Source organism: Rhea americana, unplaced genomic scaffold (genome assembly GCF_003343005.1).
Source record: "Rhea americana isolate MKP2758 unplaced genomic scaffold, rheAme1 scaffold_21, whole genome shotgun sequence".
NCBI lineage: Eukaryota > Metazoa > Chordata > Aves > Rheiformes > Rheidae > Rhea > Rhea americana.
The window spans coordinates 6,599,639-6,626,212 of record NW_028186258.1 but is presented as its reverse complement, the minus strand read 5'-3'; the positions used below and the strand labels follow the sequence as shown (position 1 = coordinate 6,626,212).

Genomic DNA, 26,574 nt, shown 5'->3' with positions numbered 1-26,574 from the left:
AAGAAAAGAAAAGAAAACTGCAAAAAAGATCCTTTTCTCTTCCTCATACTAAATGTCTGATGTTCTACTGGCTAATGTTTCTGGTGTAGATACAAGGAGAAAAGCAAATTTTAAAAAAACCATTTGTTTTTGTGTATTTTATTAGTATGCACATAGATGCATATTGCAACACTGAAGCAACAACATCATTAATAAGACAACATATACCTGCAGCCAGCCTGTTACAAGAGAATGATCAGCAGCTGGTCTATACCTTGCCACTCAAAGACATGGACAAGTTTGCAGGTATTCATGCTTTTTTTTTTTTTGAGTTGCAGGGTTGAAGGAATGTAGAAGAGAAATCTGTCAAGCATGGCTGCAGCTTGTATTACTTTGAGAGGTGTTATATTGTCATTTCTGTATGTACACATTTCTATACGTACTTGTTTTTTGGCTATGATTTTGCTGAATATATGTCAGTGAGATCTTTGCTTTCATTCTCACCGACTCAATTTTCTCAGGTGAAAGAGGACCTCCTCTCCTCCTCCAAGGCGATTGTGATACRTTAAGTGATGTGGGTACCCAATAGCAAATTTTGGGGAAATGTCTTTTAGCAGGAACATAGAGACCTTTTGGCCAAGAATGTAGTTGTCTTGTAAAAGCATCATCATCTTACTGCAGAACATTTTAATGAACAAGATTGGCCTCCAGCAGGAAGGCCAGAAAGGCACAAGTGCTACATTAATCCTTCTTGTTGTGAGCTGGAAAGAACGTTGTGTTATTACATTAAAATTCACTGGTGAAAGAGGGAGAGTGGAACAAATGTGCTGATTTCACTAGATGGCAGCAATTATCTGATCAGTCATACATAGGGCTCCTTGTTCATCTCTCAGGAGAGAGTGGAAGAAACAGTATGTCCTTTTCACAATATGAAAAGCTAGGAGACAGAACYAATACAGATGTGAATGTGGCTCATATTTCATAAGTATCTTTCTCTCATTGCATTTGACTAGTTAATAATTTATTAGCTTTATCTTTTGCAGTCTCTGAGTGTACTTTTGAAAAACAGGCATCTTTATGCAAGATAGTCTGGGGAAATTGATTCTATCTTGAAGAAGAGTAGAGGTTAGGAATGTATCTCTGCCATTTAATTACAGAGATCTGGTAAGCTTCACTGGGTGTCCTAGTTACTCTTCCCACTGTTACGTATTTGCATTTCTTTCAGCTTAACCTTGACTCTGAAGCTTCTGGTTTTGTGAAGTRCTTCATTTTATAGGATTGGCAAGAGCATGAAAATGTTTTTTGTCCTGAGGTGCTAATGAATGCTCTCACTCTGAATGAAATTTTGGTCTTCAGATTAYGCATGTCACCCAGAATATCCTATCCAGTTAAGGTAGATTTATAGGTATGGGTAATTTTTAATGTGAAATTATTCAGTGGTTTTATTTGTAAAATSACTTCATGCTTGGGCACAGATCTGTGTAGCCTGAGTTCTTCTCCAGTCCCTGTGCTGGTGTTTCCATGAGTGATGTGTTTGGAGACAGCTGATAGTCAGCTCTAATCACAGGTAGACTTTAGGCTGGTAATCTGTTTTTTGTAATCACTACAGGTTCAGGAAAACAGTTTTCCTTACCTGAACAGACATTTCAAAAAGTTTTGCACTTAAAGGAGCTTACTACTGCCTTGATTCTCAAGCAAGCCATGGCTTGCTTCTTCATAATCAAGTAATTATATTTACATAGCATTTGCTTTTTAGAGTGTCATGCTGAAGGCTTTAGGGATGCAGAGAGTCCAGCTTAAATGAAAATGTCTTGGAAAGATGATGTCCTATTTCAGAGCAACCAGTATATTTCATTTCTTCTTCTTAGGCTTATTTTCTGATCTTGACACTCATTCACACTTGGGTGTTATTACTTACGGTGTTTCCATGACAACATTGGAGGATGTATATCTGAAGCTAGAAGTTGAAGCAGAGATTGATCAAGCAGGTGAGCTAGACTGCTAATATCTTCCTTTTATGTTTTCTGTTGTATTCAGTTTAGTCTTAATAATTAGTGCACAATTGTCTATGACTTGGCACAACTTGAAATAGTTTCACTATAGCGATAAAATAACAGATCCACCTGTAAGCACTCCACCAGGCAGTACGGAATGCATCAGATCACATGTTATTCCAGACTTCTGAAATATTCAGAATCAGAGTGGTTTGGGTGAGAACAGATTCTAGTGGGATCGGGAATGAAAAAGTCCTTTACTGGCCTTCTATATAGTGTTTAATTTTTCATCTAGTGTACTTRCATCAAACTTTTCTGCATTACAGTGTTACCATTTATGGCCATATGATTCATCTTCTTTTTGGAAGTTTGTACTTTCTACAATTGTAGATGCCCAAAATATAATTAATTTCCAATTTGACATTAATATTTATAACCTGCACTTAGGGCTGAGATCTCCCCCTCCATTGAATTTATTTTCAATTCCAGTTTAAAAGTCAGAGAAAAAATGGATGGCCACCAAACCTTTCCAAATSTACGATTCCAAACTGTGCAGTCAATAGTGCTGTCAGAGTAGTTAAAATTTTGTTTCCTCTTTTCTTTTTCAGATTATAGTGTGTTTAATTCCCAGCAAGTACAGGAAGAAATGGATACAAAATCAGTTGATGATATGGAGCAGAGCCTCCTGGTGTTCTCTGAGACAACATCACCTGCTATGAGCAATACAGCTCTTTGGAAGAAGCAGGTTTCTACTATTGCAAAAGTTCACTTCCTTAGTCTAAGGCGAGAAAATAAATCTGTGAGAGTTATGTAAGTATTAGGGCTTTCTTCTTTGCATACAAAATTCTCAAAACCTGTTTGAATGACAACAGAGGAACTGGAGGATGTGATTTAATATATTTTAGTAGTTATATTTAAACAATAACAAACGTGAGACTATCTGTTACTGTTAAATACATGCTTTTTGGGGTGAAGGACATGTTTCAACTGACACGTACATAAATTGGGTCTACTTTCACTGAATTTTAGTAAAAATGAAACTTTTATTTCTTTCAGGTTATTGCTTTTTCTGATTTTTTTTTTAGTTCAGATTTTTTTGTTTCTTATACACCACTACTTCAAAAATTCTGTAGCTCCTATCAAACTTTCCCCAGATTTGTACTTGCTGAAGCCCGGAGAGGAGTATCACAAGTACAGAACTCGTCTTCTTCTGCAGAACTCCACAGGTAGGACAGCAAATACTAGCTCCATGAGGATAGCTCCTAGTTACACTTATTTCTTAAAATGTAGTATTTTACCATTGTGGAGAAAGAAAGGTCACAGGCTGTGGAGAAGGATAGTGTATACAACTTGGTGTTTATGTTGTGAGCAAATACTCCTTGAAATTATTCCAAATAATTTATCATGAAGAGTTTTAAACTTGGTAGAGAATAGGTGTCTATCAATTCAGAGATCTTCTTTCTCGCACGTGTAGTATTCCTATGCTCTCTATTCTTGGAGAAAGAGCAATGGCTGTTGTAAAAGAATTGGGCAGATACTACAYCAGAGACATTCAGATATGTCAGTGTTGAAGTCTGAGTGCAGGACACTTTGGAAAATTCCCATTTTGTTTAATTCAGAGTGTTTAAAGTTGTGTAGGTGCAATATGTGCAACCAGAGAACCCTCTACTTGATCAGTCCCAAATTTAAACTTACTTCAACATTAGTCCTCCTGATACCTTATCAAAATGACAGTGATTTCCTGTCTTGTTAGTTAATTCCCTGGACCACTGAAACTTTTAGTATTCTGGTAATGTTTCTTGGTACCTCCACTTCCTGACTGTTGCATTTGGTCTGTACAACTTAATTGGATAATGCAGCTACATTTTTTTTCTTTAATTCTAGTGAGGCTGTTGAGTGGGAAGCTGAAATCAAAACATTTGTGTTGTTCAAAATAGCAGAGGATATTTGTGGTAGGCATGTGTAAGGAAACAATGATCTTTCATCATAGGGTTATATCAGTGAGAAAAGTTTGCTGCTTTTGACTGGAAAATTGATTGATAATTTTGTGTAAAATATTCCAAGCGGATGATGGCTAGTAATGTAATTTTCCTTGTCCTATGCTAGAATCAGATATYGATGACATTGTCAACTCTCTTGGGAGCCTGAACATACTATCGGAGATAGTCAATGACACTAATTACGTTTCAGCTGCACCACACAGCGCAGCTTTAAATGTTTTTGAATCAGGAAAGGTGAGTAAGATCTACCTGCACTGCCGTATCGCAAAGACCGGTAGTTTGTTGGTGACTATTCTGTTGTATTATTTCCTGACAAACACATTCAGGATAAGCTTGATAAGGTTGACTCTGGTCGTTCAGTTGAGGTGATAGAATTAGATTTCATCTTTGCTATTCATATGAATACTTGGGGATGGCTTCAGGTATCAAAATTGTGGGTTATTTTTAATGAGAAGTTCAAATTTTAAAATGTCTCCAATTTTGAATAATATAATGAAGGAAATATGGCTAATACCAGAGGGTTGAGAGAGTCATGTGTTAACAGAATGGAATATTATCAAGATAAATGTTCTTCATAATGATAATTATGGTGGTTTAACAAAACTTCCACCTCCTTTTTTCCCCATAAAGATACAGAAAGCCAAGAGAAATATTTTCCTTCACAAGAGACCTGGCATACATAGTTTATTTTTTTTTTCTTCTTGTGCAGTTTAATTTATACAATTTGACAGAAGTATAATTCCATAATGCTCTCATGGAAGGAAAAATGAGTATCTTGAGTTGTAAGTATTCACTTCAGTATGGTCATTGATGGAGCGTCAAATGGATTTGGATACATGGATTGTATTTAATCCTTAACAAAGAAGATGCTTTGCAGTATGCCAGTTCTCTCGTTTCCTTTTTTCTCCTTTGTTGCAACTATTAGTATTAGTATGACAGTGCAGTCCTTCACAAATGTAGTTTTTTGCCTGTTTTTTAAATGCATTAGTGAAAACTTAAGATGCACAAGGCTCTGTGTTCATGTTTCTCAGAACTGTAATTGGTAGAGCATCATTTGACATAGTGCTACAGTTTATAAAATGTTTCGGGAATTCATTCCAGTTGATTTGTTCTGTATGAGCATGGCTATTTTACTGAATTAGATTATGTGTTATTAACCAGCCTGAGCAGTATAGAGCTCCCTACAAAGCATACTTAATTATGCAAAGATTTTTTTTTAATGTTCAGGTTTAATTTTGGCCCTAGTAGAGACCTGTTCAGCTCTATTCTTCACGCACAATAATTAATATAGCAAATACGTCTTTTTCCAGTACTACCTTTTCACAGTCGTGTTTAACAGTACCATGGTGCATTCCCTGCCAGTTTTGATCAATATTGTTAGCAATCTACTTCTTCACAATTTGAATGTGACTGAGAGTATTCAAATCTGGAGCAACCCCTTCATTCAGGTAAGCAGCACCCATGTCTGCATCAGACACTGTTAAAAGAGCTCATGGCATGATTGCACTTAAGCACGCAGTAGGCAACACATCRTTGTTAAAGACCTTCACAGAGCTTTCCCGTGGGCAGGAAACACTGTTGGGAAAACATAAAGTAAATCCTTCTGCGCGCTGCAGGGAATAACCTTCAGCAGGGGAACTCTAGAAAGGCCAGAGGCAATCAGGAGAGTAAAAAAACCACTGCATTAGATAAATACTCTATTAGATACTGCAGAATATGCTGCATTAGATAAATATTCTAGTAGTATATTATACATAGTAATTTATTAATACTCCAGAAACTTCTGTAAGCTTTTTCCCCTCCTCGCTACTGCTTATATGAGTTTAAGATGTACAAAGCATATGTTTTGAAGCTTAAGTCCTATTTCAATCACTAATGCATTCCTTGTCACACGCATCTAGATTTCATGGTATTACTCTATGAAAAAATGACGAAATGGAGTTTATTGCATCAACACTTGAATGGAATATGCCATGACTAAATGATTTGTTTTATTTTCTATTTTTGTAATCTGTACTAAGAAAGAATTGTTAAAAGCAACTTGTATAAGGGGTGAAAATTTGTGTCTGATATAAATATATCTTCCAGACATATAGGAATTTTTAAAAGCATGTTAGAAGTATAACAGAGTGTGTGTGGTGTGAGTGTGTGTTGTTATTCCTCAAAGAAACCTGTTTTATTTTTCAGGATGCTCCTGACACAGTTTTCAAGCTAGAGCTCTATTTTCAATCTGTTTTACTAGGAATCATTGTTACTGGAATGCCACCATATTTTGCCATGGAGAATGCAGAAAACCATAAGGTAAACTTTCAGTTAAAATAGACAGTTTGAGACACATTTGAAAAGTGCCTATCTAGCCATATAGAGAATTTTTTTTGGGGGGGTATGGTCATGCAACAGCTACCTGCCAGTAATTGCAGCAGTGCAATGTTGATTCATAGAGTGCCCAAGAATTTAACCTAGATTTCAGGTTTTTAAGAAGCATTTTAAATACAGTCTTTTGCCTTGAGATGAACAAGGCAGGCACAACTATGCAGACATGAGCATTGTACTTGCCACATTGTGTAGATTAGATGTGAGAAAAGCCCTTTTGCCTCCTGTGGAAATGCATTATGCTGCTTTGGCAGCTAAAAACTTTGGATCAGGAATATCTAGGTAAATTGCTTGGACCTCACTTCAATTTAAAAGCATTATATTAGAGTGAAGAATGAGGTCCAGCTCACTTACCAGTGAGAATTAACATTGTGGATATTCTTTTCCTTTTGCAGATCAAAGCATACACACAACTTAAGATAGCAGGTCTTTATCCCTCCGCTTACTGGACAGGACAAGCAGTTGTTGACTTCCCGCTGTTCTTCTGCATTCTTGTCCTGATGATAGGCAGCCTGTTTGCATTTCACTATGGTGTTTATTTCTATGTTGGCAAGTTCCTTGCTGTGGTAAGTGTAGTGGGGGGTCACAGGATGTACGGAAACATAAGGACCTTGTTAATGTTCTTTTCCACAAGTGTTTATTCCTACTAGAACTGGTGATTCGGCAGAATTTTTCCAACCCACATCCACAGAAAATGCCTGATAAAATCTGGATGAAGATGATCTGATTTTGACATAGTTGTGAGAGAAGATGCTCAGGGTTGCATTGCACTCCTTACTTGGTTTCATGACAGCTTCTTGGCAGGCTGCTTAGGCCTGAGGACGTGTGTCCAGGGCTTTTAGCTCAGAGACACCAGTCAGATTGCACCAAAAGCAAAATATTGTTTCCTGACGTAGAATTTTGGAGTTTCATTAAGAACTAGAATAAAACTGAAGTTCAAAATATCAGGCTTTTCCAGTAAAATACTCTTACCATTCTGTGCCTTGTTTACTAGATCTGTAAATCTGTAGATCTGTTGTTTTTTTTTTTTTTTTTTTTTTTTTTTTTACCTCTCCTTTTTTTTTTTTTTTTTTTTTTTTTTTTTTTTTAACCACTCAGTAGTTGTGCTTTTCAGTGGCATGCTGCTCATTGACAAAGTTACAATGTCTGTGTTCAGAGAGGCTTTTCTGAGATCTCAGCTGTAATTGAAAAGAATCAGATTTTCCTAGCTTCTTTCCCAGAATCTGTTCCTTTGCATTAATCACGTTTTGGTATTCGATCATAGAGCTGCAGAGCTGTTTTTCTACCAGTGCATCTACCATTGTTTTAATTTCCGCAAAAATGAAAAAATTACAACTGGAATTCCTAATATTTACCAAAAATCTCAATGCCAGCATTTATGAGAGCCTGTATTTTAAAGATAGGAAATAGCTTAAAGAAAACTCAAAGCTTCCATTCTGTGTGAATGGAGTTACTACCTATCTATGCACTCTTTTATTTGAATCTTTAGCAATATGTGCTGTATGTACCAGTGTAGAGAAACATTTCAAATTAAATGACAAAGATGTGTCCAGAATTCGAGTTCCACCTTAAAATAATCCCAGCTGATACTTAATACAAGAAATTCAACTACAGGTCCTTGCTGTATATTTACTGAGAAACCTTTCTCTTTTTTTTTAATCTTTGCAGATATTTTGTTTGATTGGCTATGTCCCATCAGTAGTGTTGTTCACTTATGTGGTCTCCTTCACATTTAAAAAAGTGCAAAATACAAAAGAGTTTTGGTCCTTTATATTTTCAGTGGTAAGTAACTTTATCCTCATTTTGTTTGACTATGAAGAAGACAGGTTAACTGCAAAGCCACAACAAACTTTCCAGTCATTATACTTGAATGTGTGTCCTTATTTGAAGTTTTTACCTATGTCTTTTTATTGCTGCCATATCCCAAGGTGATAAAAGCTTTAAAAATGTGCTTCTAATTAGATAACTTACACCTTAAGAATGTGAACTGAGCAAAAAAAAAACTTTTTTCCCCCTTTCTCTGTTGTAGACAGCCTTGGTCTGTACTGTTGTCACTGAAGTGGCCTTCTTTATGGGGTATTATCTTGTAACCAGTATCCTGCATTATGTCTTCTCTGTCTTCACTCCTATATATCCCCTTATTGGCTGTCTGATTTGCTTTATAAAGGTAAGAGAATGCAGAAAATCCTCTATAGAACACGTGTTCGTGGCTGGAATTGAGTGGGTGTCTTTAATGGCAATGTAAATAGAACAGTAGTTATTTGCATAGCTGTCTAATGTCATCAATAGCCACTGAATGAGTTAAGGGTATCAACTGCGGGGAAAAGTCAACTTCTTTCCTGTTAGTGCTCCAGTTTTAAAATGATACAAAAAAATTCTTCCATTAAATATTTAATAGAAGATGATTTGTTTCTCAGGCTGTGGAACTGACATATTTTGATGTGTTGAGTGCTGTGTGACCATCTCTGGCAAATGCAGTGGAAAAAAGCTAGTGTAACCATGATTTCTCTAGAGCTCAAAATATTTAAAAGATTGATTTGAGGTTTAAGCAAGATGTAGAATAGGCAACCTCTGGCGGATATTTATTTACTTGAGCGTGTTTTTTGCCTTGTCAGGTCTCATGGAAAGACCAGCAAAAGAATGAAGGATTCTACAACCCATGGGACAGACTCTTAGTAGCAGTTATAGCTGTAAGCAAGACTGTTTGCCATAAAGAAGCATTAACTCCTACTGGGAGGCCCCTTCTTTAAGATTAATAAAGATTTGATTTAGTGGTTAGCATCACTGTAGCCTCCTGCTTTGCAGCCTAGTACAGCGTGAACAATACCAGTAAAAGCTACTAGCCTCTCCAGCTCAACATCTGCTTTAGCAGCATTATTAGTGGTACTGCTACTAATTTTCATTATTATGGGAGTTCATACTGATGAAGCAAAAAGTCCAGAGAAAGGGAGTCCTTTCTCTTTCCCAAAGACTAAATAATTGCCATCAAATCTCAATAGACGTGTTTGCTCTGGTGGTAAGTCCTCAGTGTCATTTCACTAAGCAGCATCTACCAGCACTAGTGGGCTTTAAGGGAAGGCAACATAAATTTGGCAACAGTAAGCCAGGTGAAAGGAAAGGGGTCTGTGAAAGAAGTGAGAGTGAACTGGGCAGGACAAAAGAGAGGGTTCTTGTAGAGGCGGCTTGCAGTGCTTTGATTAACTGTATTTGCTTTTGTCTGTTTTAGCCCTATTTGCAGTGTATAATGTGGCTCTTTCTATTGCGATGCCTTGAGGTGAAAAATGGAGGTAAAACAATTAGAGAAGATCCATTCTTCAGGTTTGTTTCTACATTGAATAGATTTGTAAAAAGTAGTAGTTTGAAGAAGGTGTTTTTAACAATAATGCTGGCAGTTAAACTGGAATATATAATGCATAACTGTGGAGGATATTACAGAAAGTAAAACAAAAACATCCCTTTGTTACACCAGGATTATCCAGTTATAAAATGTTTTGACAAGGAAGCACTGATTTGATCCCTGCAGCTTCCATTTTCTGTTAACACTTAGTGCTCTATTAATGAGTCATTGACAGAAATGTTTTCTGTTAGAAATAAAATGCTATTTTGTTCTAAAATACGTGCATGCAGCTTCAGACTTTTGACCTGTGTTTAGAAAACCGTTCAGAAGTTTTACAGAAGGGAACCATGACTACTTATTGTAAATACTGGCTTTCCCTTGGCACATCCACAGAGATAGCTATATCCCATCCCACGTGCCTAAAGAATTTGCTCTCCTAACTTCAGCTGCCTGAAACGTAATCATCAGAGAGCAAAGGTATGGTTTGTAGTTCAAGCTATCTCAGTGCAAAATGGGGAATTTCTTAAGGACATCATCTATACGTAAACAGAGTTAACTTGAGATTTTCCTCTCAAATTTCCCATTCTAATAATGTATAACTAGAAACAACTGGGGTAAAATCCCAGAAAGCATGTAGCAGAAGGGAAGGTCAGTGCAGTTCGCCTGCCCGCTGGGATGGAGTTCGCTTGCTGCTAACAAAGCAGATTTGTTTGTTGCTTTGCAGATGATTATGAACTTCCTTTCTCATTGCCTGACTAGCAACTTGATATTCTTAACAAAGAGCTCAACATAAAAATGACATAAATGCAATCATTCTTTCTCATTCCTTGCCTTTTGGGGCTTCTCAGATGTACTACATAAACATGTTACTTCTAGGTTTGACAAACACAACTTGCTTTGTCCATCAGTTAAGAGAGCAACTCTCCACTGATTTTTCTGAGTGCTTTGTTTTGAACTAGAGGTTTGATTTTATTTTCTTCCTCTTAGAAAATATTTTACAAAAGCCAAAACGTGGAAATGCCCAGATGTCCCACATGATGAGAATGAAGATGAAGATGTGAAGGCAGAGAAACTGCGGGTCAAAGAACTGTTAAGCAGCCAGAACTGCGAAGAGGTAATGCCATGCCTCGCCTCTGGCTTAGACTCCAGTGGGCGGTAAAAAGGGTGACCCCATTGTTACCAAACCCCAAAATCTAGTATTTTCTAGAGCCTTCCCTTCCTGCAGTCACCTCAGACCCCAGAAAGGGCACTTGGAGATTAATTTTTCTGACTTCAACCCCCCAGAGCAAGGGGAGCTGCGTTCTTCTACTTTCTGTTGCTGACCGAAAGTCCGGGCACCAGTCTCCCTTGGTTAGTTACTGACCTAAATATTATCTCTGTTTTCCCATAGATACCAGCAATTCTGATCAGCGGCTTGCATAAAGAATATGATGAAAGAAAGGAATTTCTTCTTGGGAGGAGAATAAAGAAAGTGGCAACAAAACATGTCTCTCTCTGTGTGAAAAAAGGTTTGAGTTAAATTGCTTGTTGTTGAACTGCCATGTTTACAAAAATGACTCGTGTTTTTGAATTCACAGTTCCATTTATTGGACCTCACGGGGAATATTTTATATGTCATTCTTCTTTCAGGAGAAATACTGGGATTGTTAGGACCAAATGGAGCTGGGAAAAGCACATTAATTAATATGCTTATTGGAGACATTGAGCCGACTGGTGGGCAGGTATATTATATGCTGCAAACTAAATAGAAGATGAATCTAGATTTAATATTTTTTACTAGTACAAGGATTCCTAAATCCTTTTTTGCTAAAACTTTATAAAAACAGTTGTGAGATTTCTGTGAAAATATTGTTAAGGAAAGTCTATATGTTTTTCCTGCAGGTTCTGATGGGAAATTATTCTTTTGGATTGAATAGTGAAGATGATTCAGTTAAATTTGTGGGGTACTGCCCTCAAACAAATCCTCTTTGGCCAGATATTACATTGGAGGAACACTTTGAAATTTATGGCTCTATCAAAGGAATGAGTCAGACTGATATAAAGGAAGTCTTAAAACGGTAAATGGTTTATTAAAAAAAGGAAAATATAGCTAAAACCTCAAATATTTTTATTATAATCTTGTGACTTTTTTCCTTTTTCTAGTGCAATATTTTTTCATTCCAATTTATAGTAGCATCATTTTAACAAATTCAGCAAATGTTAGCTTGTAGTTTAGTTGATAAATTCAACAACACAAAATTCCACTGGTATTTGTATGTTTGGTTATTTCCCTTGGGACGTATAGTAAGGGTGTTCAGCCATACATTTTGAACAAGGAGTGAAGTTCTAATGATCATTGTTGCACACACTGCAAGGACTGGTAGTGCAGTGGTTAGAGCTGTTCTTTGGGTTGTCACCACAGACTCCTCTGGGACACTGGGCAGGTTGTTTTGTCTCACGTGTTTGATGGATTTATGCCCATTTCTCGCAAGAGGGTAAAACATTGTCAGTTTGTAGGAAAGGTCATATCAAAAAGTCTGTTCTCTTCACTTACAAAATGCTGGAAGATGCTTGCTGTAGGAAAAGCAATAAAATCATAAATTCTGAAGCCATAAAATCATAAGTTCTTTAAATGAGAATGTTTACATATTGTATGGTGCAAGTAATGCTAAAGAGTCTTTAGTGAGATCACAGTCTTGGCGTATGTGGGCCGTTTACATGTGGTCCTTCTCCTTCTACAGCGTCGCAAGTGCCCTGGATTTAAAAGACCATCTGCAGAAACCAACAAAGAAACTAGGAGTAGGATTGAAACGCAAGGTATGGAAAAGCTTTTAAAGCTGTTGTATTCAGTGTTTGCAAAAGGCTGTAGCATAATTATCCTTTACTTTTCCTTTTCCTTCAGTTGTGCTTTGCATTGAGTATGCTGGGTAACCCTCAGATTACGCTGTTAGACGAGCCATCTACTGGAATGGATCCAAAAGCCAAACAGCACATGTGGTGAGTGTTATCTGGTGCCACGTTTACAGCAGGCKTGTGTAGAAAGATACTTGTTTTTTTCCTGTTTATTTGTGCATCRTTCCTGTAAACACTGAGAAAAGGCAAATACAGGGAATCAACATTGTACCTTCATGCACATCGCACCTCATGTGTCCTTTCTCAGAACAGTTTGAAGATTGAAAGCTTAGAAGTCAAGAGAAAGAAATCTGGGAAGTAAAATAATACAGGAACAAGAATGAATTTTGAGTCACCTCTGTGAGAAATTCAGGTGTTAATTGTGGTTTTGAGAGTAATGCTACTCCTTGATGTAACAGGATTTGTTTAGCCGTCACAGGTGTGTTTTTCTTACTAACCAAAGATTTACTGTAACATGTTAGATGTCTTGGTGGCTTCAACAAATCCCTTAAAGAGAGAGACATTGGTCTAACAAGGTGGCTGCCTTTATTCCACAAATCAAACACTGGGATGGTGTAGATGTGTCTTCACGCAACACATTTGATGAGAGAGAAAAAATTTAGTATATATGAAAAATATTCTTTGTATTGGGCAATTTTGCCTGTCCAGACCTCTGTAAAATACTGATGCTTCAGTATTATACTCTTCACTAGAGCAGTTGAAAAACTTCAGAAACCAGAAGGAAWCTACGAGTGTTCAGCTTTTTACTAAGGAGGGAGGACTGCGGCTTTCTCTTTGTGATTCCCCGGATAGTGCCTTCCCACATTTTGTGTGCAGCTTCAGAGGTGTTTCGCTGTTGCTTCAGTTGTGTTCTTGGGTTTATTTGTTTGTTTCTTTTTTAGGCGGGCAATTCGAGCAGCATTTAAAAATAAAGAGAGAGCAGCTATTCTTACCACTCACTATATGGAAGAGGCTGATGCCGTGTGTGATCGAGTGGCCATTCTGGTGTCTGGGCACCTCAGGTATAGCAGGCTTGTGCAGTCCGYCCCTATGCACATGCTTTGTGCAAAAGAAAGTAAGACTTGTGTTGACTTGAATGTATTTCTTTGGAAAAATGAGTAKATAATTATCTTCATCTTGGACTTAGAGCAGCATAATTAAACTTGTAGAAGGTTCTGTTGAATATTAAGCTGCTTTTTGAGTAAGGTGTAACATGCATGACRCTTTCTCTCTTTACCAATTGGTAGATGTATAGGTACCGTTCAACACCTGAAAAGCAAATATGGCAGAGGATATTTTTTGGAAATGAAATTAAAAGAAACAGCAGATGTACAACAGCTGGAGTATCTTCAGAGACAGATTTTGAACATTTTCCCAAATGCAAATCGTCAAGAAAGGTAAAGCTAACAAATATGCAGAAAACATTCATATTAATACAAGCTTCCTGTTTGTCAGTGACTTATCAATGCTTCATAAGGGATGCCATGATACTAAAATTAACAAAAAAAATATATTTGTACATTGCTAAAAAAGAGGAAGTGTTTTGCAAGTTAGTAAAACAGACCGCTAGTGCTGATGGCCAGAGCTGAGCAATATGTGCACAGATGTTTGGCACAGGGGAAGCAAAACTAGATTTGTGCATCACAGTTGCCTGCAGCTTCCTTCTTGGTAGGGGCCCCTCTTTTATCCAGAAAATGTGGGTAAATGAGTCACTAAATCACWGTCCCTTACTTACAAATATTTGACAGTTTTCTGTGGCTACCTCAAAGTTTGAGGATTAGTTGGTTGTTTTTTTTCAGAGGCATTTTACTGACCCCCCTCAATAGCTTAGAATTTCTGTTGTATAAACTCTAGSGTTATTGTAGTCTAGTTTGGTTTCCATTATTGAGAATTTGAGAAAAGGGAGTTGTAGGAATTGCATAAGAAAGCAAATTTCCTCAAATGTGGAGGACTAGGAGGAGAGTTTATTTTTTGGGAAACAAATTCACATGGTAAAGCAGCTCCCTGTTCTGGACTCTAGGTTGCAGGGACCTCTGGGTGCAGTAGAAAGTCCAGAGAAGTCTTGTGACACTTGGCTAAGTTCATCTTAAAGGCAAAACATCAAATATTTTTTAGGCATAGATTTTCTTTCATGAGTGGAATTTTTAGGTAGAATATAAATGGCAGACTCTTACCTGAAGAGCATAAAAATCCTAGAGTTGTCTCAGAAGTCTTAGCTGATGCACCTTGATCTGTTTGCTTTGAGACAAAGTAAAGAAACAACTGACCTCCTGTTTTTGGATCGCTGCTGCTATATTCTTTTACGATGATGGCTAGGTCAAAATGCTTGGAGTGGTCTTTAAAAAATTGATTTAAGTAGTTCACTTGGGTTTTAATATTTTTTACTTCCAGTAATTTCACCTGAAATTAATTTTGATTTATTTATTTGTTTCAGTTTTGCTTCTGTGTTGGCATATAAAATTCCTAAAGAAGATGTACAATCACTTTCACATTCTTTTTCAAAGCTGGAAGAAGGTAATTAAGTGTTCTGCCACACATTGTGTAAAGAAATCGTTGTGTCTTGTGACTGAAACTTCTTCTGTGTAYGGTTTAGCTTGTCACTTTCACATTTCTGTTCTAAGTTCATTTATTTTTTCTATTACTGTTGCTGTCCTTAATTCTGTTCCTTACGAAGTCAAAAGTAAGCATTTGTACTAGCTTAAAATATTTTAAATCAAGTTGTCTCAGATAATGCATATTCACTCTTGCGAATTCTCTTAACAGTAAAACATACTTTTAACGTTGAGGAGTACAGCTTTTCTCAGTCAACCCTGGAACAGGTACGTTAAAGCACATTACATTTCACGAAGGTAACCCATGGCAGTTTAACATGTTATGGAGCAGTTTTTTAGATAATGTGTTCAAAAGTGGCTGGGTTTGGATTCACTTAGCTTCTGCCACATGGAAGTTGGGCATCAGGGTAAGCATCTTTGTCAGTGGAGGGAGGAGCAAGAGAGGAAGCTCTGGAGTGAACCCTGTAAAGAYGGCTTGAATCTGATGTCCAGCTTTCATTCAGCAGAAGTTGATTGTGCTGACTCCCCTTTTTATGTTTCTGGGGAGCTGAGGCCTCATTTTCCAAAGTGAACTTGGGCTGTCAGTTCCACTGATTGCATTACTACCACTTTTGCCTTTTTCTTTTGAAATAAGGCATATAAACTGCAATGACTATCATTACTGGAAATATCACTTACCTAAATGATAGGCTTTGCAATTTATTTCTGAGAAGAGAGTAAAGCTGAGGCTTATTACTGCTTATTCTGGATTAGTTAGTGCTGACAATAAAGATCCTTCAGTTTGTGTTTGATTCAACTTCCTTTTCAGTGTGTTCTTGAAGAAATTGGGGGGGGAGGGTAGAAGCAAGGGGAGAAAACACCAAAATACTAAAAACTGAAATATGTACTCGGATATGAAGCAATATATTCTATATTTACAAGACTTTTGCCATGAATTCTGCATCTTGTGACTCTGAAAGTTCTTAAAAGGAACATGATATATTTATAACCCTTTTGTCAATTTTAGGTTTTTGTGGAACTTGCTAAAGAACAAGAGGAGGAAGATAGCAGCTTTGGCACATTGAACAGTACACTTTGGTGGGAAAGAACACAAGAAGATAGAGTTGTTTTCTGAACTCTCTAAGATTTAGTAGATGTGCTCCACAGTTCATGTTTTGTACAACTGTGATAATCCCTTGTACTACATGTTGAGCACTGGGAGAGGTGTCGGGGCATGAAAATCRTCATAGTGAGGAAGGAAAAAGAAAACAGTACTTGGAAAAATGGAGCATGTTCCACCTTGCTGATGGTATGAATAATGTTTGCTGAGTAATGTTCAAATGAATAATTCTATCGTTAATTTATCAGTTATCAGGAATTCCTTCTCTGCTCACTGTTTTCTAGTTTACTGTGAGTCAGGAGTGAGAAGAAGCTGCCAAGACACAGTCCGTCGCCTCTTGGTCTTGGTCAGTCTGCTTCGCTCTTTCAGTAGTGCCCACCTCACGTTTGTCCCTCAGTTCATACTCACCACTTGCTTTGGAGAGAGCTTGTTTAAACGCTGAAGTGATGCTGATCAGCTCTACAGGCTTAGGAGTTATTTGGTGTCAGGGCTATGTGTGAGGTTAAGCAGGCCTTGCAGAAAATAATTGATTTTGGCAAAAACAGTAGCCTGGCATAGATCCTGCTCCAGTGAGTCCAACTGTTGTTTCTCAGTGGCCACCTTTACCTTGTGCCGTCTGTGGGCATTGCTGTTGCACATAGAAGTGCCAGGARTAGGCCTGTAACGAAGGGCACAGCTTGCTTTCACCTCCACCTGCTTAGAAGAGGCCCTCCCGTTTGAGGGGAAAAAGCACTCCAAAGTATTGTATTCACTGTGAATACAGTCCTGAATTACCCGATGAGCTTAGCTTAGTATGCAGCTGATAAATGTGGCCCTTGCCAACAATACATTCCTTTCTGTTGCAAATTGGCAAATCGGTCATGCTGCCATTCTAGGTGGCATTAATGTTTATAATGCATGTACTGTGGGGTTAAATGGAGTATACAGTAACGGATGCTTTTTTCCCCAATTTGGTAAAAGTACAAAGACATAATAACCATATAGTTACAATATTTGCAGAAATGTCAGTGTTTCTAGTTTTTGTCAATGCAGTCTAATTCTTTAATTGGGTGTAATCACATTTATCCTGCCAGCTGTTTTTAGACACAATCCTTTTTAGATGTTCTCATTGTTCTTAGCAACAAATTTGTAAGCACATGCAACAATGTTTTATAATCCATCTTTGTTGTGATAGCAGTAAGTGATGCAATGGTATGCTCAGCACATGGATGTTTGCTTCTTTCTGGCATGGTAGTTTCTCATTCAGCTTTGTAAACCCAAAAGTGTAAGACCCAAATGCACAACCTCATCAGTAGGAATGGTGCCTTTAGTTTACTGTAGGAGGACTAACAGGAGTGGAATATGTGACCCTTTATTCTGAGACCTGACAGATGTGTGTGTTTAAAATGCATTATTTTTGTTTTTCTACACAAAGCTGTCATTGCTCATTTAGTTTTATAAGGTGAAATTAAAGATTGTTAATAGTTCATTGTGTTTGGCAATGAACAAATTTAGTGATACATTTATATCAAAACGTTGGCTTCATAAGTCATATAAATTCTGTATGCTCACACTGAAGTTAGAAAATACCCTTACTTTTTCTGTCATGGCTTATGGCAAAGTTTTGTTTCCCAACTATCTATAATTACCTGGCAATAATGTATGTAATATTTATGGTAATGATTTATTATAATGTTGAGAGCCCAAATCTGTTTTCATCAGTATCCCTAGAAATCTTGTTATTTAATTCAGTATGGGAAGATATGAACCCTGTATGTATAAATTTTCCCTCCTCCTTTGTACCCTTATTGCATATAACAGTATAGATTTTGTATTGTAGTTAAACTTGAGCCCAGGAATTGCACAAACATCTGGATGTCCCCTGTGCCTCCTGACTGGCTTGCTTCCCAAGGGGAAGGTGCCCATTCCCGTACGAGCGCAGACAGTCAATCTGATAAGCCATATGCAATGGTACTTGCATATGTCCCGTTCTGAGGCACTGCAGATGAAATAGTGGTAGTGAACTGATTTAAAGCACTAGCGTGCAAACTGCAGCTCTAGTGGCAATCTTTTGCAGGCTAAAGCCTCCCTGTTGGAAAGGAAAAATGACCCAAATTCAGCCCTTTCATTTATTCTATCCTCTGCTATGTCTCCTGTTTAGCACCTAGGAATCCACCAGCCAGYTGCTTCCATCTACACCCCTGCAAGTGGTCAATATTTCTGAATGTTTCTCTGTATTTGTAATATAGGTTAGGCTGAGAATTTTCTCTCATGATACTTTTCCATGAGTATACGTACAAGATAAATGTTTTCTCCAAATCACGTTGCACTACTTAATTTCATCTCTCTTTGTAAATTATATTAAAAATGCTTCAGCTGTGTCCTCTGTACATCTGTCTAGCCACATACAACATAGTCTTTTCACGTAAAGTTGCAAAAGCACAGTTCTGACTTGTTATCCTTGACATCTTTCCTCAATTTTATTCCCTCATTTACAGCCACAGTTAATAGGCTGTAACGCAATTCTTACTCTATACCATAGTATTTGTTGGATAATATCACCAAAGCTTTTCTAGTAGGTGTCTCATTTTCTAATACTTCTGATGGGCTGTGTGAAAACTTTGTTAACATCTAGATTTGCTCAGCTTGATATTTTTTCTTGTTTATACYGGCATAACCCAGTTGATGGTGGCACTGCATTCATACAGCTACTTGTACAAAGAATTTGACTCAYTAAGCTAACTGCATATTTGGGTAGGATCTTCTGCTTTGGGTAGCAATACCATGTTTCAATGTAGTATAAAATACCACTCCAAAACTTTGCCAAAATTGTATTATACTGTAGCCAGGAGTCTCTCAAAGTGTCACATGATGTCTGTAATTGCAAGAATAGGGAAAAATGGATGCAAAATCATATAGAATAGCCTGAAAACCAAGGAGAGCACTTCATTCCTGAAGCTCTGTTGTGGTTCRGCTGTTGTCAGTGAAGAACTGAATCCCAACCATACAATTGTGAGAGACAGTTTGTGATTTAGGATATAAAACAGAGCTGGAAGCCAAGGCAGTGCTGGGTTCAGGTTCACATTCTGCCTGTGATGTGCTCCTGGGACTTGAGGCAAATGATTTAATTTGGTGCACCGTTCCCAGGTATAATGATTCTGTACCTACCTTGCAAGGGTGTTGTGAGGAATAATTAGCTAGCATGTGCAAYGCTTTGAAGATAGGTTTGCTTTGTAGGGTTAGTATAAGGATATGTTTTAGGTGGGAGAATTTAATAATGGTGATCTTTTTCACATTAGCAAGAAAAGCCCTTATTTTAAAAATACGTCTGTATAGTGAGCATAGTGTGTTACACAGAGGACAGCCAGTATTTCTGGTAGTAAGAAACAGAAGGTATCAGGTTTGAATGAGTTGTACTTCTAATGCTCATCCTGGCATTGCAGTCAGGTACTTTGAGTCATTCATAGTTTATTTTGTGGGCTTTCTTTTTCCTTTTATCACTTTGCTGTATTTACGAAGTAGAGGGTTCCCCCCCCCCTTTTCCAGCAGAAAGTGCTACCGAAATTAAAGGAGGATCAGATTGTTAAATCTTGTTTCTATTATGCATGTGTTTTGCTGTGCTAGAAGTAGGGCTTCTGGTGTTCCTTGGAGAGCCCCAGGGGTGTAAAAGTAAGCGAGCTTTGCAAGTCCAGCTGGGCCAGGTGAGGAAGAGCTGTTCCCCTGTAGCCCCTGGGGCTTCGGCGGAGAGAGCACCAAGCCTGGGTTCCAGCTGGGACGCGGGGCTGGCTGCCTCAGCCGTCGCCRTGAGCCCAGGGAGGGTGCAACAGCAACACGGAGGGAAGGGTTTTAGATTGCAATCTGGGATTCAGGATCTAAATCCTGAGTCTTCCTTTTAGCACCCAAATCCTTTATTGGATTTGGCCCTCACTTGTGTTTGGTCTGTGGGTTTTGTGGGGCTCCTGTTTTGCTTTAATTTTATTTGCCGTTCCAGGTTGTGAAGATCAGGCTGCATAGATCATGAAAATAGTGGGTTTAATCACCGGCTTTTGAGTGCAGGGATTAAGATCATGTTTTTAATTGGATTCAGGGGAGTACAGTGTTTTGCAATTGGTGGTAATGAATCACCAAAAAAAATGATACTGCAATACTTCAGATTCAGCACCCCGCAGCAATGTTGCATTTCACAGCCAGATTGGATCAGTGCAGCTTCAGGCTTGTGCTAAAAGTGATCTGAAGGCAATTGCGTATTTCTGGCACTGGTAATTGTACATCTGCAGAGATGAATCAGATTTATCCACTTGAAAACTCACCCCACCAAAAAAAAGCAGTTCATTTTCAGTTGGAGCAGTGCAACGCAACAGCGGGAGTTTGTGCTTGTGCCTATAGAGGACTCTGCTGTGCCCATCAGGAAAAACTAATTCTGAAGAAATCAAGCCAGAACCTTGTTGAATTTTCCACGTTTTCATACTACTTTTTTTTTTCAGTGGTGTCTTAAGAGTAGCTTGTCATTTTTTAAAGACAGGAAGATCAGTTAATTTTCCTATAGTGTTGCCTTAAAAATCTTCAGAAAACCCCTAGTTCTCTTTTTCTTCTTCTTTTTTTTTTAATCTTTTGGAAAACAGTTTCCTGTAGCTTTCAGTTCTCCTTTTCTTTGAAAGTGAATTGCTTCAAGGGTTCCCCTCCGAGGACACTGCCTCAGCGCCCGCGTCCTTTCCTCCTCCCGGGAGATCTGGAAGGGTTGTCCTCCCCGGCCGCCCCGTGGTCTCTCCTCTGAAGCCTTGTGGTGCAGCTGCTTGCGGAGCTTATTCACAGGATTTTTAAGGTGATACGTGCTATCTAGTTGCTTTTCATTGACACTCCAAAGAGTTAGACTTACCTGGAGCCCTGGTTCATTGGCGGAGCCCGAGGAGTCCTCCAGTACACAGAAAGGTAAACCCAGAGGATTCCCCAGAACACATGGCATTTTTATGTTAAAATGCATTTTCTGGAGATGATGGGAAGGTACCAGAGCTGTTTGCCCTAGGCCAGCTACTCCAAGGAGTGTGTGTGTGTGTGTGTGTGTGTGTGTGTGTGTGTGACTGTGTGGCAGATGTTATAACACCGGTCCGTGAAGTACCAAAGCTTTTTTCCTTCTAAAAACCCCACTCCTTGGAAATGGCAAACTCAGCAGCTGCAGAAGAGCTACGGCCTTTTCTTAAGCAACAGCCAGATTGCTTTTGTTTTCTTTACCTAATTCTGCAAATCAGATGCAGAGTCCTTAAGCTGTTGAAGTTCCAGCACAATCAAAGTGCATTCTTTTAACTACTTGAATTGTCGTGTGGGTGTACACACTCCCAATTCATTTGTGTTTCCTGGCTTATCTTATTTCCTTACCTCCCTATTTTGAAAGCAAATTACTGAAAACCTATTAAAAAATAAATAAATTCCCTACCCTGATTCCAGCTGTGTGGCAGCTGCTGGAAAAGCAACAAAAAGGAGTGGAAACTCAAAAATTGTTAAGAACAAAAAGGGAGGAAGAAAAACGAGGAAAAAAATACTGTTGGCCCATGGACACAAGAGTCATCTCTTCAGAGGAAGGAATATTTGCTGGCTCAGGCTCTAAGCAAGATAGGAGAAAGGCAGTGGAGGTTTTCCCTCCAGATTAATCCACTGCYAGGCAAGGAGTTGGTTTCTTCACCACTGAGCTGGAGTGAGACCAGGAACCTGTGACCGCCTCCTCCCAGCCGACAGCAGCGCTCCTGCTGCGGTTCYCCACCAGTCTGATCGGAGCACATGGGAAATCCTTGGCAAAGGTAAATGCATGAAGAAACATTTAAGCTGGTCAGAATTTTTCCTTTAAAACTATTTTGTTGGAAAGTGTCATTTTGTTGTCAGTATGGTAAAATAGAGTGGACTTTTTTTTTTTTWAAAAAAAAACAATCTAATATTTTTCTTCTTGAAAATGACTTTTACGTTAATTCATGATTGGTTATGTTTTGATATATCTTTCCATTGATTCATTATATATATACAGGTTGCAAGCCCTGTAGAAACGTGCTGTGGTATTACACGCTATGCCTGCGTCATATTAAACGAGGCAAAATATATAATATCTCCAAGCTCTAGACCACCTGGTTTGTAGGTGTTGCTCCGGTCACTGCTGTTGCTCCAGAAACATTGAGAGCGTTTGCACGACTGCGAACAAACTCCGTGACGTCAGGCTGGAGAGGGGCATGGCCAGCAGGCTGTGTTAACAGTGTTGAACCATCTCCAGGACCGCAAAGAGGCGAACAGCCTGGACATCTCAGAGCTGCAGGAGACATACTTCTGATGGAAAACACATTGCCAGGTAAGAACTTTCATATTTCTATTTTGTAAGTGGAAAAATTACACCTGTTATGTTTTCATGGTGSTTGGGGGGAGAGGGTTGTGTTTCATGGTTTTTATTCCTATTCTTTTAGTACAATGTTATGCTAAAAGAACAAAAAAYTTCCTGGCTCTGTTCTCTGACATATTTTGGCATTGCATCCAAATGTTTAAGAGACAAAGGAACAAAAATGTTCTCCTGGATGCATGTGGACTGCGATTCCTGCTGCTGATGTACTGCTGTAGGCTGAGCACCGCAGGTTGAATGCTCCAGCTCTAGGTCCTCCCAGCTAACTTGTCCCTTCGTTTCCCTCCCTCCCCTGGCCTTGCTATCACCAGTAACAGCTTCTGCGCATGAAGATCATCAAAGTTCACTTCTCTGTAAAAATTAAAATGTTGAACTCTGATACAGGACAAGTTCAGAGCTAACTTTCTAGAGCTGAAAGTAGGGAAAAAAGCCTRTTTTAAAACCTGTGTATTAAAGAGGGGAATTAGTACAAATCTCTCTCGCATTTGTCAGGTGGTAAAGGTGGGATTGCTTAGGGACTAGCTGCAATTTTTTAGTTTTGCAGTAGTTTGCAAAAGGGACCGCACTGAGAGCGTGGTCACCCCTGTGCTCCCTCCGCGCAGGGATTAATCATTGCCTTTCGGAGAGTCAGCGGCTGCCCTTGCAGCGCTGGCCACAAATACAGAAATGTGGGCTGCATCTTGCTGCACTTCCAAGTTCCCTGCCAGTAATCCTGAAGAGCAACTTTCAGGAGCTAGTCACARTATGCTCTGTTAATTTTTCAGAAGAGACAAATCTGAGGAGCTGCCAAGTAGGAAATCCCTCAGACTGAAACTAAATGAAGAAGCAAAGTGGTTATATGTGACATGCATTCCTGGGACAACCTTTGATATAACAAGACTAGATAAAATCCCACTAAAACTCACTGCAATAACTAGGAAGTGAGTTCCTGGAGAACAAGAAGTGTGGGCAYATTTATGGAGTCCTCAAATAGGGAATGTTTCCAGAGATGTTCAGTGATACTGTTATTTTTACAAGTGATGCTCTGGTTAATGACTTCTCTTGTTACTACAAAACATATTTCTGGCTATTTGCTTTATGTCTTCCAAACCTGCTRTTTCAAATCTCAGATCTTGCAGAGGTAGGCATGAATCTTTCCTGCTGAAATGCTGTCTTTTAAYATTGAATTGAAATTCTTCCTGACAAACTTCACACAGCATCTGTAGGCATCATTGTCTGTTTGACTTCCTGGCAGCTTAATGTTTTAGGTAGCAGGGGATATGTGCTTCTTACTCTGATGGCAAAAATAAGGTTAAAACTGGTACAAATCTAGTTGTTCTTCTTTAATGAAGTGTTTCTGTTATATCTGTAGGAATTCAGTGCAATTTTTACAAGACCCTRACGTTTTTCTTGTTCCTTAAATACTTCAGCATGAAACTTTGTTTATGGCCCAAATGTCTTGTTGCTGATGGGCTGTTGGTTTCGGTTCATGAAGAGTGAAATTCACACTTGGGCAAAAACTTAGCACTTCCTAGAACTCACTTCCTAATTGCCTTTAACTTTCAGAATAGACTGTGATGTCTAAGCACAGGAGAAAGTTCATGGCAAAAAAAGCAGAGCTCCATGGAGATAAGACTTTATGCTAACAGTCAAAGAGTAAACAGAGATTCTGGATCCCTTGCCCCTGGAGTATGCAAATATTTAATTCTTCCAAAAACAAACAATGAAGGGAACAGAGTAGTAGAATCGTTTATTAACTCCAGCTGCCCAATCTGCGAAATCAGGAAATAATGTCCAAAGGGAAAAGAGCACAGCGCATTTGAGGTTGCTTTGATTTGGGTTTCAGACATTCTCAAGGATAAAATACAAAAATATGTTCTGCGGCTCCATCCTCAGCTCTTGYTCTGGGAAGGTGGTGAAATCAGTTACTCTGAAATTGCTGCTGTTGCTGCGCAGGATGTTTGCCGCGTGGCTGCACGCTCAAGGCGGGAGCCGCTTATGTCCCTGCTTAGTACCGAGATGGGCATAAAGGAGCAAACCGGTGTTTTCTTAATGTTCCTCTGCTCTAGCTGKATCAGAGTTATTCTTAATTATATTAGAGTTTGTGTGAAAGCACGACAAGCGGGTCTCCAACTTGTTTTAAGGGAGTTGGTGACAGCTATTGATGCCACTACGAGCATTTAAACCTCAGTTTCTAACTTGGCCTCCTGGATGGCAGGTGCCTTCCCGCTGTGGTCGATGTGGACAGACGGACGTTTGTACCGGGGTGCTCTGGGGCTCGTTGCAATGTCTGGAGCCGACAGCGTGAGCAGTGGCTTACCAACAAACTCCTCGTGTCTAAGGCAGTGCATAACGTCACGAGACGCAGGGCTCGAGGCTCAGCCGAGTGTGTGCTGTAAACCAGAGCTACTGTTCTCAACAGCTGGAAGTTACGCTGTTGCTGTGAATTATAGATATTTCGAGTGTTTTGAATAACTGAATAAAAAGTATTTTGAAAATTAAGCATTCTTTCTTCTATTTGCCGCTCTTTTCCAATTTTTAGTACAGAAGAGAATAGCATTTCTGTTGTTAATTGTATGCAGTTGATGAATCAAATTACAGCTAGTTAAATGCATCTTTCTGCTGAGTCTCTTTGGGATGAATCTGAAAGACAGCTGTGTCCAGCGCAGGTCTGTGGCCTCTTGTGTAATCTTAGACCATTTTCTTTGAACTTCTGTACCCAAACTGTAAAATGGGGAAAGCTCTTAACCTTTGCCGTGTTCTTTGGCTTTTTCTGAAGTGGAGTTTACCTAAGTGAATGTATTAACTTTCAGTAATCTGTGTTACTCTCGATGATGCCCTTTTATTTCTTATCCTAGCTGGGAAAATGCAGAGAATATGTGAGAGAACCTCAAAAATATTTCGACAAACTCGTGTTCTCTTATGGAAAAATATTCTTACGGTGTGGAGGATGAAAATGGAAAGTTTTCAGGCAAGTATTTGTTCTACCRAGGAAAAGATAGGATTTTCCCTGTGAAGTGATTTTATGCTCTGTTGTTTTTATAGCAGGTGGTATATGAAAAGCCTCAGCTGATAATGTGGTTCTCGGGGAAAATGTCAGCAGTTACAATTCTTTTAGTGACACAACAATATCACAGCATAATAACAGCTTGCTTCAAAGCTGGCTTATTGCTTTCAGTTGTTGATCCAATTTCTGCACTGTCCAGAAGAACACAATGTCCAGTTCACAATTACTGGTACAAAATTATCTGGAGACCTCATTGGCTCTGGTTCTAAGAAAACATGTTTTTCACTTCAAACATCTCTCTTATTCTAAAATTATTACACCTGCAAAATAGCTCTTCCTCGTTCATATAAAGAAAACATTCTTGTCTGGAGGAACTGGACCTTGCAGACAGATCAGCGCTTAATGAGAAGAGTCCTTGAGGCAGGACCAGATTTCTTYTATACCACCTAACATTCAAAACACTGTACTGTTGCTCACCTATGTTTCCTCCCTTTTCTCTAGGAATGGATTACATCGCTGCTTTTTGCCTTCCTAATATTCATATCATCAAACCTGATATTCTCTTTTGCACGGCAAGAAATCCCTTATGAATTTCTTGGACACTTAGATGATCCTGCCTTTAATGCTACTGGAGTTAAAATTGTGTATACACCTGTAACAAGCACCACCAGGCAAATAATGAATAAAGTGGCTTCAGATTCTGTAATGATGGGTAATGTTGCTATTAAATCCTTGTTTATAGTTACRGTATCTGCTGTACCCTGACGGTACAAGTACATCAGTCTACATTACTGGTGTTAGGGGACRTGTCATAGCTGTCCCTTTTTTTGGTCCTTTCTTAGCAGACTGTCCCTGTAGGCCAAAGATTTGATTTCATGCTGGTGCARCTAGAACGCACGCACCTGACCGGTGATCAGGGAGACAGCCGAGAGCCTTCCTAGAGCCACGTATTTTATTTAACAGCGAGGGGGAAAGCTTCAGAAAATTCCTTCTCCGCCTATTGATTCTCCTCTTACTGATAATTCCTTGCA

General features: G+C 38.8%; 2 protein-coding genes across 2 annotated transcripts in view; both read left to right on the top strand.

The window, feature by feature from the left end:
• Window positions 1-18,565, top strand: part of ABCA5 (ATP binding cassette subfamily A member 5) — a 33,289-nt gene extending 14,724 nt beyond the window's left edge. The window contains exons 18-40 of the mRNA XM_085304738.1: window positions 146-285; window positions 1,848-1,967; window positions 2,582-2,783; window positions 3,030-3,199; window positions 4,080-4,207; window positions 5,284-5,421; window positions 6,161-6,274; window positions 6,742-6,912; window positions 8,015-8,128; window positions 8,376-8,513; window positions 8,962-9,036; window positions 9,573-9,664; window positions 10,671-10,797; window positions 11,074-11,191; window positions 11,313-11,404; window positions 11,565-11,740; window positions 12,404-12,479; window positions 12,565-12,659; window positions 13,457-13,576; window positions 13,802-13,951; window positions 14,989-15,068; window positions 15,318-15,373; window positions 16,113-18,565. Of these exons, the coding sequence (XP_085160864.1) occupies window positions 146-285; window positions 1,848-1,967; window positions 2,582-2,783; window positions 3,030-3,199; window positions 4,080-4,207; window positions 5,284-5,421; window positions 6,161-6,274; window positions 6,742-6,912; window positions 8,015-8,128; window positions 8,376-8,513; window positions 8,962-9,036; window positions 9,573-9,664; window positions 10,671-10,797; window positions 11,074-11,191; window positions 11,313-11,404; window positions 11,565-11,740; window positions 12,404-12,479; window positions 12,565-12,659; window positions 13,457-13,576; window positions 13,802-13,951; window positions 14,989-15,068; window positions 15,318-15,373; window positions 16,113-16,220 (2,800 nt within the window). The 3' untranslated portion in view covers window positions 16,221-18,565. The remainder of the gene's footprint in view (window positions 1-145; window positions 286-1,847; window positions 1,968-2,581; window positions 2,784-3,029; window positions 3,200-4,079; window positions 4,208-5,283; window positions 5,422-6,160; window positions 6,275-6,741; window positions 6,913-8,014; window positions 8,129-8,375; window positions 8,514-8,961; window positions 9,037-9,572; window positions 9,665-10,670; window positions 10,798-11,073; window positions 11,192-11,312; window positions 11,405-11,564; window positions 11,741-12,403; window positions 12,480-12,564; window positions 12,660-13,456; window positions 13,577-13,801; window positions 13,952-14,988; window positions 15,069-15,317; window positions 15,374-16,112) is intronic.
• A 3,877-nt stretch (window positions 18,566-22,442) lies between these two features.
• The window catches only part of LOC146596116 (ABC-type organic anion transporter ABCA8-like), a 28,867-nt gene continuing 24,735 nt past the window's right edge, over window positions 22,443-26,574 (top strand). The window contains exons 1-3 of the mRNA XM_085304737.1: window positions 22,443-22,512; window positions 25,395-25,507; window positions 26,045-26,255. Coding sequence (XP_085160863.1) covers window positions 22,494-22,512; window positions 25,395-25,507; window positions 26,045-26,255 — 343 coding nt within the window. The 5' untranslated portion in view covers window positions 22,443-22,493. The remainder of the gene's footprint in view (window positions 22,513-25,394; window positions 25,508-26,044; window positions 26,256-26,574) is intronic.